Source organism: Anopheles coustani, chromosome 3 (genome assembly GCF_943734705.1).
Source record: "Anopheles coustani chromosome 3, idAnoCousDA_361_x.2, whole genome shotgun sequence".
Lineage (NCBI taxonomy): Eukaryota > Metazoa > Arthropoda > Insecta > Diptera > Culicidae > Anopheles > Anopheles coustani.
Window position 1 is genome coordinate 54419422 of NC_071288.1, and position 13802 is coordinate 54433223.

The 13802-nt window shown below is 44.9% G+C and overlaps 1 protein-coding gene across 1 annotated transcript; it reads left to right on the forward strand.

Moving 5' to 3' along the window:
• Positions 1-1916: 1916 nt before the first annotated feature.
• LOC131262941 (uncharacterized) lies at positions 1917-12557 on the forward strand. The gene is made up of 3 exons (XM_058265049.1): positions 1917-11627; positions 12352-12405; positions 12507-12557. The coding sequence occupies exons 1-3, from the start codon at positions 1917-1919 to the stop codon at positions 12555-12557; spliced, it is 9816 nt and encodes a 3271-aa protein (XP_058121032.1).
• The last annotated feature ends 1245 nt before the right edge of the window (positions 12558-13802 follow it).

The window sequence follows — 13802 nt, forward strand, 5'->3', positions numbered from 1 at the left end:
TATGGCAAGCTGAACATCCTGACGGTGGCGAAGACCACCAAGATTCGTTGTATGGGGCATGTCACGAAGATGACGACTCATGCACCACCAAGAAGGTGTTCACCAGCGCATCTTATCATTAAGTCGACCAGGTAATGATCAGAATCGAAGTTGGTTCCTGTATGGGTTCCGACGTTGTTCAGACTCGATTGATGGTGGCGATTAATCAACACGTGGTCGATCTGGTTGAAAGTGGCTCCATCCGGGGACTCTCACGTGGCTTTGTGGATGTCCCTTCGCTTCTGAATCGTCGTGAATCGTTCTGAATAATTTTAGCTTAGATATGTAGTAAACAAACTTTATCGTCAGATTGGTAATTTCATTGTTGCATAATATAGTTATATTATCTGAGAAATGTCGAATTCTGAGCCGTATTATCACCATTTGTGGGTGATTCTTCTTTTCTTCTTCAATTCGAAGAAAACAGCTGTTGCAGCGTTTCGGGAGCTTCAGCAAGTTTATTCGGCCTCACGTTGCTAGATCAGTGAAAACTTATCTGGAAACGCTGAAATGGGATGTTTTACTCCACCCGCTGTATTCACCAGACCTTGCCCCATTAGATTTTCACCGGTTCCGGTCCATGGCACATGGATTGGCTGACCAGCAGTTCTTTTCCTATGAACAGATCCAGAATTGGTTGGATATCTGGATTTCATCGCAAAACGTATCATTTTTCCGAAAAGTAATCCACGATGGGGGGGGGGGGGATGCCCATGGCGCAGCGGTAGCGCGAGGAAACACCACGCCACAAGTGTGGGATCGAATCTCGAATCTCGAGGATCGAAAGCTCGAGTACCCTCCGGTATTACGAACGGCTGACCTCCGATCTATAATATACCGTCTTTCGGTCACACAAACTCTCTTCGGAGAGAGGCCTTGTCCCACTAGGGGATGTCGTGCCATTAAGAAGAATCCACGATTTACCCGAAAGATAGAAGAAAGTAATAAATAATAATGGCCAATACTTTGATTGACCCAATTTTTACAAATAACAATGCCACGAGTAAAAACAAACTTATGAAAAAACGGCCGTTATTTATTTGCGTACCTAATATGAATAATATTCAAATTCAACCAAACGGAGGCCGTACACCTCAAAATGCTATCAAGGCATTCAAACGTTTCTTATCAGGCATACATAACAAAAACAGATAACCTACAAGCGTTACAGCGGAAATTCCCAGCCTTCAAGCTACAGTCTCATCAGTCTACATCGACAGTCAACGAACATTTCAAAGCCTAGCACAGTTAACCGTTTTGGAAGGGAAATCCCCAATTTGGTGATAATCTAACTAACAAACTGACAAAATCAAGTCGTGCTCAGATGAAGTAAAGGCTTATTTACACGTAGACAAGTGGAAAGTGCAAATGGCACGCTGGGCACGTCAGGCATATTAAATCATCATATTACACCAAATTTCAACGGAAATGGTTCATACAATGATAGCGCTTGCTTATATCAAGAAAATAACATGCAGCTAATACAAAGATGGTTATGATTGAATGCAAATTTATATAAGGTGGTTATAAAAAAAGTTAAAGCGTAAATCATGATGGACTGGTTGGGCATACTGTGCGGCATATATGCGGTAGTAAACGAAACCAACATATTGCTGTTCACCATCGCTGAAGGAGTTTTACTGAAGAAATTGCCGAAGTTGGACTGTAAAACCGTATGCGCACCCGGTACGAGTTGATTGCCTGAATTAAAAAAAAAAAAACTACTGGTAACCGCTGCGTCGGGGAACCACCAATTTGTTGGTAATACAGTTTAAGAACCGACAAGATCAACTCGTGCTGAGATGAAGTAAGTAGTAATCATTTGCCTTCAGTGAAGCAAACATCGTTCTTTGTTAAGTGATCCTACCAGTGGAACCATGGGAAGCAACGAAAAAGTTCATCAGCTCCAGCAACTGTTAGATGTATCGTATGGTGATGAAATAGTTCTCTTTCCAACCATCGTATCCGGTCAGCAAGTACTTTTGGTGAAACGCCAACGGTCGGTTCTCTGTTTTCGTCTAGTCACAGACGCAACTTCCACCGACCAGTGGGAGAAGCTGTGGTCTCAAGAGAACTTCTTCGGTGAAAATGTACGCGACGTCTATGGTTTCTTCTACGTGGATAGTTCCGGCTGGTTATTGATGAAGAATCGCAATGGCTTGCAGATTTATCGGATGGAAGGACACGAGCTGAATTTACGCCATTATTTTTCTGATGGACGGTATCGGGACCTCTACGGTTGGAATGACAGGGACACGGTGTTCCTAATGGGTCACATTTATGCAGAGAGTGGTAAAATCGGTGTTTTGAGCCGTAACAAACGAGGTACCATTAAATTCGAGCAAATGGTAGAAGGTGTCGTGCTAGAAGGTGGATCACAAGCGCTCCTGCGGTTGTCCAATGGCCCCACCCTTCCTGAGAGTTGGAAGCTCAAATCGACACGGCTTGGATTGGCGATCGTCGATGGAGGCACCAGCCAGCAATCGGCAATCATCGAGCGATCCTTGAATGGAATAATGGTGTACAAGCTCGACCCAAGTTATCAACTACAAATAATTGCGCACATAGAGGATGTGCCTTTCACTGATGCTGATGACGAGCGTATTTTATTTGGTAGTGTTTTCGGAAAGGCAACGTTCAAGGATTTACTTCATTTCAACGAGACTGGTTTGTATTTGTACAAACACGAAGGATCTAACTATCGATCGGTTTACCATGACTCGAGCTTCGGTATGAGCGAGTTCGGATGGCAAGCAGAACATTGGCGTACGGCGAACTTAGTTGATACTACTGGTGATGGACGTGACCAGTTGTGGCTTACTTCCCCTCAAGGAATTTTTGGTTTTCGCTTTACCGAGCAAGGTGTAGAGAAAATCTCCAGTTACTCTGTACACAATGACGACGTTCGTTACGCAAAGTTGATGACCGTGATCACGAAAAGAGGAAATCCTATTTTCGTTGCAGTTGGTGGACGAAAACTGTACTCCCTTGGATTTCAACCGTCAAACGAACCAACAACTAAGCCTGATGTGGATAGTACTGTTGAAGATGATACTTGCTCAGATATTGAGCCAATGTTTACTCTCCACTCGATTCCTGGTCCGATCGTGGAGGCTTCCCTGGCAGAAATGCTCGACACATCCTTGCTTCAGGAGCCAATTAATCCTATGGATGGCAGTTTAAATTTTGCCATCCCATTACTGCAAGTGGGACCACTTTTCAACCTTCAGACGTCCAAGTTGATCACCTATCAGGAGAGAGATTTCGATACTTCTATGGGACGAGGTTGGTCCCTTCAGGTGGACTGTGTTTTCATCGATCGGAGAAACAGCATCTTTGCCGAGGATCATCGTTACTACCTTATCAAGGATGGATCTTCTAAGCTCCTTACTGCCAGTCTCAGCAATGACTCTTCAGAAGAACAACCAAGATCATCGTTTACCATAGACGGAAATAATCACACAACTATTACGTTTGATCGTGTACAGAATCGGTGGTCAATAGTAGACCAGGATAATAGAGAGACCTTAACCTATGGAACGTATGATGACAAAAAGTTTATCAAAATGGACAACGGTTCGGCTGATTGGCCTTTTCCGATCGACGGAACGAAGTATCAGAACCAGGGCGGAACACTTTTGTCTTCCGTGTGGTACCTTCTCCGTCATACCGATCATGCTGGTCAATGGGTGGAATATTCCTATAAGAGTAGATCTATTACGGAAGAGTTCTTACTTGAATCGATCATAACAAGTGCAGGTGCATCACTACGGACATCATACACGGCGCAGTTTGGGAAAACTCTGTTCACTGGCTACACTATCCGCACCGCCAGCTACACCCAATCCGTGACGTTGGAGTACATCCAAACTGCTGATGTTGTGCGTTTGAGCCGCATCTCTCAGTTAAACAAGACTGTTCTCCAGTTCAACTACAACGGACCAAGTGGTGAGATGACGGAGATTACTTACCCAAACGGCTTGAAGGCTCAGTTTAAATATACGTTACTTCAAATCGAGCGGAATCTGCTTATCAATCGCTTCGAAACCTTCTCTCACCCCCGAGCTGCGTATGGTCCAGGATATTTGTTGGTCGCTGACATTACCAAACACCGACAAGTACGTCTTCACCTCAGAGATGTTCTTGGATCAGATACTATTGCGATTGCTGGATCACCCATTCCTCTACTAGGCAAATTGCCCGTCTTCAACTATGAATTATTTCCGGGAGAATCGTACTTTGCGGTGCTGCTTCACCATGATCAGAGGGCATCGGAGCTATGCCTATTTCAATCACAAGGAGACATATGGCAGGCCAACCCTACGTATCTGAAGCTGCCAAAGGATACGTCAATCCGATCCGGCCAAGATTTTCTACTAGTAGTACAATCTAAAAGGGTGACAGTAGTAGAACGGCAGAATGGAAAGTGGATAGCACAGAAACGATTCGATAACGAGCAGTCTGCTCTCATGCAATTCTTTTCCCATGGTTTCTTATCCTACACAGACCAACACCTGAAGCTGTACGTTCGACGAGCTGGTCAATGGACGCCAACGGTTCTGAATCTCCCATCGGGGTTGATTACAGAGAGCACGTCGGTGTTCGATCGTTTCGATCATCCGCCGGAATCGATTGATCACCTAAAGAAAGGCATTCTTCCAGATGCCCTGGGAATGTTCCACAACATCATAGTAGTGCGATCTTTCTATTTTGATGGATCAAAGTTATACGCGCGGCTTAACTTGCTGCACCTAAACGGCGAACATGAAGTAACCCGACGGGAAGTAGTCCGTATTCTCATCGAAGATCTTGAAACGTACACGTTCAACCCACCGGAGCAGAATGGAAACACATTCGTGCTCGCCTATCGGATTGAGAATGGTAAATTTAAACTCAAAGTGATCGAACATCGAGGAAAAATTGTGAACGAGATCGAGAAAATTAAAGAACAAATCGAAAAAGACATTCGCGACGAATCCAACGCGCCTGAGGAGAAGAAGGAACGCTATCGCCGGGAATCGCTCGAGAAGTTGAACAACGAGCTGCAAGATTTGTATCGTAATATTACCGCGCAAATCCCGTTCGCAATCGATCCATCAAAGCTCAGCATGATAATCAGCGACTCCTACATCATTACTGCCAGCCACAAGATTCTTTTCGACGGTGTAAAATGGACGAAGGAAAAGATACCACAGGAGGAATTGACAATGAGTAAAGTTTCAATCGACCTCGGAACGAAGTATCGTCTGGTTAAAATGCACCGAAATGCGACATTCAATTTATTAGGCCCAAACCAAAACGTTGAGCTTAACACCGATACACGCGATGCGAGCGATCTGTACATCCGATATCCAGGCTTTTTTGCCGTCCAAACGAACGACTCATCAGTGCAGGTGTTTGATTTCGAGCGAGGTCAATTGAACAGTCTTCCGGCAGGAGAGAAATTGGAAGCATGTAGTAACCAGCTTGCGGTAATTAGCACGCAAACAGACGGGAAGGCGCTGTTTATTTGCTCAATAAAATCCTTCGATGTTACACTACAAAACGTCATTGGACGGTACGATCTGCTTGATCGTCGAGGTCGGCAGCTGACTAATTACTATCAGTTTGATCCCCAATCTGCCAAGCCCCATGGAACGGGATTCATTCTCGGGGATGTCAAAATCACTCCAGCCAGCACAATTGGGCCATACGGCTGGTACAAGGAACATTACAATTTTGCCAACCATACGTTGAGCACCAAAACCGTGTACAACTCTAAAGGGGAGTTTGTTCAAGAGATCAACAACACGAATGGAGAACAGAACGGTTCACTTAGTGCAGACGGTGTTTTAACTGCGCGTGATGGAAAGACTGTCGTGGCTGACTTTCGTCCATTTCAAATTTCCAACGAAGTGGTGTCTTACTACGGCTTCGAACCATACGAACAAAATCGTATCGGAACCGATCGGGTATGGATATGGAAGAACGGACAGGTACTGCAGGAAGGGCGTAACCATTTCCTACGCCTCGGACCCTCCTCGTCCTTAAGTGAATCGTTCCAACCGAAAAACTTCACTGGAACGCTGGTGGTTTCCTGTTGGTTGCGGACAGCTAGTAGATCGATAGACATAAGCAATACTCTTTCGGTTACTTACGGTGGCAAAACGATAAAAGCAACAGTTCGATCATCTATAGAAGGTTGGAGGTATGCGGAGGTACTAGTGGAAGGCAATGAAGCATTTATTGTAAACATTTCGCCAGGCAACACTGGTGCATCGTTAGATGTTGACCATTTGAAAGTTAATCCGATTGAACTGGAATTGGAAGTGAACATCTATGACTTCACGACGGCCCGAAAACAATCGACGATGCACGGATCAGGTTTTATGTCGCATTACTTACGCGATGGACTTGGGAACGAAATGGGACACATCAACGAGCAAGGATCAGTCGACAGCTTTACAATCATATCTCGTTGTCACAACATCCGCATTGAAATGAAACCAGCATTGGGAGAGGTGTTAAAAGCCACTCAATCGAGCAACTATTCAGGATCATTCAAATACATTCCCCAAACGGCTGTCATAAGATTCCGGTATGGAGGAAAAATGTCTGATATAATAACTGCTAGAATAGGTTCAAGAACGTTCTCTATAGAGATCGCAGAACACGATGCTACTCTGCGCATAGAGCACCACTCTGCCAAGATTCCTCCGGTCGGTGACATGGTGGTTTTTAGTACCAGTAATCGTTATAGCATTTGGATCGATGGTCTTCTTAAACTGGAAAATCTAGCTCCCGAAACACGCTTCGATACATATGTGATCAGTAGCGCGCAGGGTCAGGTATGGGATGCAGTTCTTTTATATGACACTAGCGTGAATGTTATCTACCTCTCGGACTTTGGGATGCCGAAACAAATCTTGGAACTACACGATCCAAATGTCGTTGCACTGCAAGAAATCGTTTATGATGATCTCAATCGCCCTGCCATCAAAACGAAATGGACGATCCTTAACAGTGTCAATAGTTCGGAACTGTTTGCCTATCGTAGCAACTTCATTAAAAACGAGACTCGTGTTTGGATCGATGGTCTCATGGAAGGACCTGTCTCGGAACTCAATGCAGATTGTGCCGGCTATCCCTACAGTAGGATTTTATATCGCGATACACCGCTCGAAGAAAAAGCGGTTCAATCTCACCCTGGAAAAAAATTCGCCATTGATGGTGCCTTTGCGAAGCATTACGAAACTAATTCGAGTATAGACTTCCTGGAAAACCTTTTCCCGCAGCATGTTGGCTTCCGGTATGAATACGAACGATACCCGGATCAGTCGATTTATGTCAAGATTTTCGATAATCTGAAACGGAAGGTAGCGGAATACGTCCGCTCCAATGGTGGCGATCACCACCTGACCACCTTCCAATACGACGATTGCGACCGATTAATTCTACAATTGCCACCAGCTTATCACGAGACAGCAGATACCTTCTCTCGTACGACTCCGTTTTTCGGTGGACAATTCTCTTCCGAGCTAGCCGATCTACAGCAGTCCTGGGGAACACGATACGAGTATGATCAGAAGAGTGGTCTGATGACTCTCAAGCGAACGCCGGACACGGGTGATGTTCGGTATTTGTACACTCCAGAGGGCCTGCTGCGTTTTGTAGTGCAACCGGAAAACCGCAACGTCATGTTCTTTTCTTACACATCCGTAGGAAAACTAGCTCAAAGAGGAATGATCGATGTGGATCCGTCTGAACTGACAAAATATCTATCAAACGATTCACAGTTGCCACCATCGAAAAACTTCGCTCTGTTTAACCGAGCAGACACCGAAGTTGTCCCACAATATCGTCACAGGGTACAAAACATACAAAAGTTTTCGAACGATCGCGTCATATCCGAGTTATTGTTTTTTGATCATGAGAAACAGCTGATCTCTAGCATCCTGTACTCGAACTCGAACAGCACAGTTCCAATCGGATACAAGTATTGTAAGAGTCAAATCCAAGAGATAAAATATCCGATCGCAGTGGAGGGCAAGGTCTTCCGCCTCCGGTATGAATACGACCATCGAGGAAAGGTGATCAGCTTGGCGAATGCTGCCTCAAATGAGAAGTTTGTAGTGATGGAAAACAACAGCATGGGACTGCCAAAGTACATGATCATTCAACCAAACACTTCACACGCTTTCCGGCGCACCTTTCAGTACAACCAGCCGGGATATTTGACCAGCATTCAAGACCCCTATCTCACTGAATCGATCGACTACGTCGGCAAAGGATACGGTGGACGGGCAGTCGGAGATGGTACAGTACAGATGACTCGTTTCAATGCCACTTGGCATCAGCATAGCAAAACCGAGATACTCAAGCTAAAACCGTCCCATTTTGGCGACCGACATCGAGCAAAGATTTGCTACGACGCTTTGAAATCGTCGGGATATTTGGATACGCAGGGTCGACCTGTGAAAAGCATGTATCCCTTACTCGCACTCGACCTACCCATCGTTTGTAGGTTGGGCACAACTGGACACCTAATAGCATCGGTTCTGAATGGGGCAGGATTCCCGCTGCTTTACGGACATATGTACGACTACGGAAGTCATCGTCAGCTGATCCGTGCAAAGTATTTTCAAAATGTGGCTGAAGAACTGTACGAGCCTTTGCGAAAAGATGCGTTTGATACAATCAACGGTATCAATACGGCAAGTTCGGCAAACATTTGGAACATTCTCCACGAAGCAGGCTACATCCACAGTGACTGCGCTTCAGTTGGTCGAGTCAACTGTCAAGGTTTACCCGGCAAGTCTATCTTCCATCCAACTATAGCCAAACATCCCAACTCGGTAACGTTGGGTGGTTTGATGGCGCTTGTTATCACCAGTCGTAAGGGCTTTTCAAAAAGAATGTTCGACATACTCTGCGCCAGCTGGTATCGAGAAGATCTACCCAACGTTATTCTTGAAGCATGCAGCTCTATTTGGAAAACTCTGATCGACGAAAAATTCCTTGGCCCCGACTCCAGCTACAGCCTGCAAGCGTTAAACCCCGAGCTTCGTGATTTGTTGAGTGCATACACTCCACACCTACCAGAGATTATTGGGATGCTTTACCGCCGCCTTGCCACTTCTCTAGGACACAGTTCCGGTGATGTGCAATCGTATGAAATCGACGCCAATGGCAACCATCGGCACTTCTACACGGGCTTCAGACGATACCGGCTGGAGTATGTGAAAAATTCGAATAAGATTGCCGCCGTCCATAGACTGAACCTTGCTGAACCCGCGTCTGGTTTGGAAGAAAAACGATTTCCTATAGACCATAACGATGAAGGTAGTGTGACTCGAGCCATGCACAAGGGCATACAGCGTATCACCTACGACCCACTATACAACCGGGCGACGGAGGTGCTTCTCACCGACGGGCGGCGTCTTAAGTTCGACTACAACGTCCGTGGCCAGCGTCTTTACAAGCACGTATACGCTCGAAATGGCAAGCTCTTGCAAAAGAAATACTACGTCCGAGACGTGCAGGGTAAACCACTGATTGAGTACGAAGCAATTTATCAAGGGATCAACACCGATCAGCCGCTGGTTCGAGCAACGATCTTTCTCTACGCTGAAGATCGACTCATTGGGTTCATTCGCAACGATCAGTTCTACAGTGTGGCACTCGACCACGAGGGATCCGTGCGGTTAGTCATAAAAAATGGAGAGATTGTTGCGGCTTACGATTATCTACCTTATGGCGAGCTTCTCCGCAAGTACGGCGAGGATCCCAATGGCCAACTGGACTATCGCTTCACAGGAAAGGAATGGGACGAGGAAACTGGACTGTATGACTTCCACACGCGCTTGTACGATCCCGAACTGGGTCGATTCTACCAGATGGATCCCAAAGAACAGTATGCGAGTCCGTACATGTATGCCGGAAATTCACCCGTTTCATTGATCGATCCAGATGGCCAATATGCTATTTTGATGGTAGTGTTGGCTGCAGTTGGTGCTGCATCGGCCAACGGCTCATGGAATCCAACTAAACGGAACCTAGAAAGGGCGGTAATCGGTTTGCTTATTGGAGTTTTGATCGGGTACTGGGCACCAAATGGAATAAAAGAAGGATTCGCCTTTCTGTCCGGCTACATTGGGGCAACGGCTGCGGTCGGTGTAATGGCGGCGACTTCTATCGGTTTTGCATACATGAGCATGGCTTCTGCCAATGGAAACTGGGATCCGAGCAAGTGGGATTGGTCTTCGCCGGCCACCTGGAATGCACTGTTCATTGGTAGTCTTACCGGGGCAACACTGTTCAATGCTATCGGCGGTACACAACAAGCCTACTTGAGGTACACAGGCATTACACGTAACGCGTTCGTTATTGTAGCCACCGGCACCACGGGTGGCTTCTTCCTGTATGCTGGTAGCATGTCCAATGATGGAAACATGCAGTTCTGGCAATGGGACTGGAGCAAGCCGGGCACCGTATGGGGTGCCATAGAAGGTGCCAGTTTCGGGTTAACCGTGTCACCGAAGCTCGAGTTGGCCACGAAGCAGGTCGCAGAACGATTAAAAAATTTCAAAGAAATTGAAAAAGCCCTACAAACTGGTAATGGTAAAGTTGTTAAGGAATTACTTCAGGTCGAGGCAAAGGCATGGAGACAGATTGTTCAGGATGTCATCAATGGAGAACATGTGAAGGACGGTTTAGCGGCGGGTAAAGCTGCAGGAGCGAAAAGTGGAACAAGTTTGTTGCCAAAAATACCAGATAAACAATTGAAAGCAATCGAAGGCATTCTTATCACTGCTAAGCTAGCTGATATTTTAAAAACGAAAAAAGAACGTAGCATCGAGTACAGCAAATCAATTGTCCCGATGAGTCTGCTAAATGCCTCACACTTTCGACCAGTTTTAGCAAACGAAAGCAACAATGAACTGGATGGAATGGTTTTGCTGGTGTCGAACTCAAATAGAATTTCCCATTGGATTAACAAATTGCTGGAAAGTATTTTTATCAATTCGGAAAGTGGGTATAGCACAAAACACGAACCTAAAAGCAACAACATTCAACCTTACACGAACAACAAGCAGAGTTTCAAGCGAACCTATGAAGTTCCCAATTGTTTCTTCCGAACGTCGGATGGCACCTTCGATAGAGTTGTGTGCTATGAACAATATGGATTATCTTACGTGTTTCCACATGAAGCAAACGGGTCGATGTCATTTACGGAAGACTCCTATTCGCGATGCTACCCAATCGAATATGAAGGATCTCCTTCAGTGGTATGCTCAGGCGCAACCAGTTCATACGTGTTCACACCAAATGCGAAACCTATCAACTACCTCGACCAATTGAATGGAGCCCTTATGCTGTTGTTGGTTGCTCCTGCTGTTACGAAGACCATCGCGTCGTTCTTCAGAAAGCTACTGACGGGCAAGACGAGGAACCAAGTATCACTCCAAAATGTATCAGCTCAGGAGAAGTATCGGCTAAATAAAAAACTATCCCAGCTGTACTCTTCCGTTAGGCAATGCGGAATGAGAGCTAAAATCAGTTCGGCACATAAGTGGATGAACATCGTACTAGAAGATATTGACGAAGATGTACGAGCATTCCGGGCAAACAACGAGGCATCCCGTGAGACATACGACACCTTGATGGATCGCATCGATGCGCTTTATGAAGAGATGATAGAGATGAATGATATTGCTGCAATACTAGAGTCCGACCGTATTTTACACTCAACAAACGTTGCTTTGGACGATAAGCATTTAAACATTCCGAGAACGGATTCTATGATGTCAAACATATCTTTACGTCCGATACACAATCAAATTTTACGAGAAAGGATTTTGCAAGATTATTTTAACTAGGAAGAATAATGTATAACTTTAAGACACGTGGACCCGTGTCGTAGGTCGTTAATGAATAAGTAATCCATGTTTTGAAAATGTTTAAATATGCTTTTAATTAATGAATTTTGTCCTTATAAATTAAATTCATATCAAGACAAATGTGTAATAAATTCTAAAAAAAACAACAAACGCTCAAAGAGTTCTAGTATATGACAAATTCTTATTTAAAAATTGATGGACAGTATATGATATATTTGTTGGTTATTTGATTCGCTTCTACTGCGCTACTCTTCTTTTATTACACGTACTGAACAGATTACATCCGACGAGACTAACAGACAGACACAGAATAATATCTTGCTTCACATTCATCATAGTCTACTACATGACTATAGCCTACTCGATTGTTGAAGTTGTAATCGGAAAACTCAACACTCCTCCTCAATTACAACCGCTTCAACAATTCCCTTAGGTCAAACCTAACAACCTAGATAACTTCTTGAACTTTGTTGTTCCTAGTGGCTTGGTAAAGATGACAGCCACCATGTGTTCTGTGGGACAATAAGTGAGTTGCAACATTCCGTTTTCACACAACTCCTAATTTCTTCTACATGATGATTTTCACAGTACTATGGTCTCTGTGACCCAGGCGACGATGCCACATGTCAATGCAGTTAGCATTATGTCCGGCCGTTGCCAACAACGTTCGCTGTACATCGGTATTGAGCTGATAAAGATTTCCATTGCGTTGTCCTTTCATCAACACTTTGCCGTCTTTCTTCACAACGCAGCCATTTTTGGAAAAGTTTACTGTGCAGTTTTCATCACACAACTTGCTTACAGACAGCAGACTTCCTGACAGTGACGGCACATGATACACATGTTTCAGCCTCACAAGGATGTCCTTTTCATTTCCATTAATAGATCGAAACTTAGCAGATCCAAACCCTGCTGCAGATGTTTCCCTTCCATCAGCCAAGCTCACATTTGTGGTGTTCGCACGTATATCATCTAGTAGCGATGCGTTGCTAGTCATATGAGAAGTTGCTCCTGAATCGAAGATCCATGACGCAGAGCAATTCTCCTTTTCAGATCTAGCTCCCAAACACACTTCTACTTCTGCATTTCCATTAACCAAATGCGCCTTCTGTTTAAACGATCTGTTCACAGCTTGGTCCTCCGTCTTTTTCAGTAATCGATCCTGTTCTAGTTTCCAACAGTAGCGCCTAATATGCCCTTCTTTATTACAATAATGGCAGAGCCTTTTCTTCTGCACAGGTTGCTTCGTTTTTACAACCTTGCAAGAATGCTCTCCATTTCCATGGCCATCACGCTCGACTCTCTTCCGCCATTCATCTAGAAGCTTTCCTTTCACGAATTGTAAATTCAAATCTTCTTCTGGTCGGCTTTCTAGGGCGCTTATCAAAGTATCATACGATGCATGCAGGCTGGATAAAATAATAGCAACTAGCCAATATTCTTTCAGAGCATCTCCCATACTAGCGAGTCGGTTCGACAATTGCGTTATTTCAGCAAGATGTTCTGCCATGTTGCCATTTTCGGGCAATTGTAGACGAACCAGTTTCCTCAGAACATGGATTTTGGAGGATAGCGTGGCTCGTGCATGATGTTTCCGCAGAGCTTCCCACATTTCTCTTGCAGTTGCGGAACGGATGACGTGACACGCTTGGTTGTCGTCGATGGACAAACCAATGAAAGCTCTAGCCCTACGTCGATCAATCCTTCCTTGGTCAGCAACAACTCCAGCCGAAAACGCCAGATTTCATAATTGAAATCGTTCAACTTTTGTATCGAGAAATTCGTATCCACCATTTTCACGCTCAAGATTCTGGGCCCATAACCTGTTGGTTATTTGATTCGCTTCCACTGCGCTACTTTGCTTTTATTACACGTACTGAACAG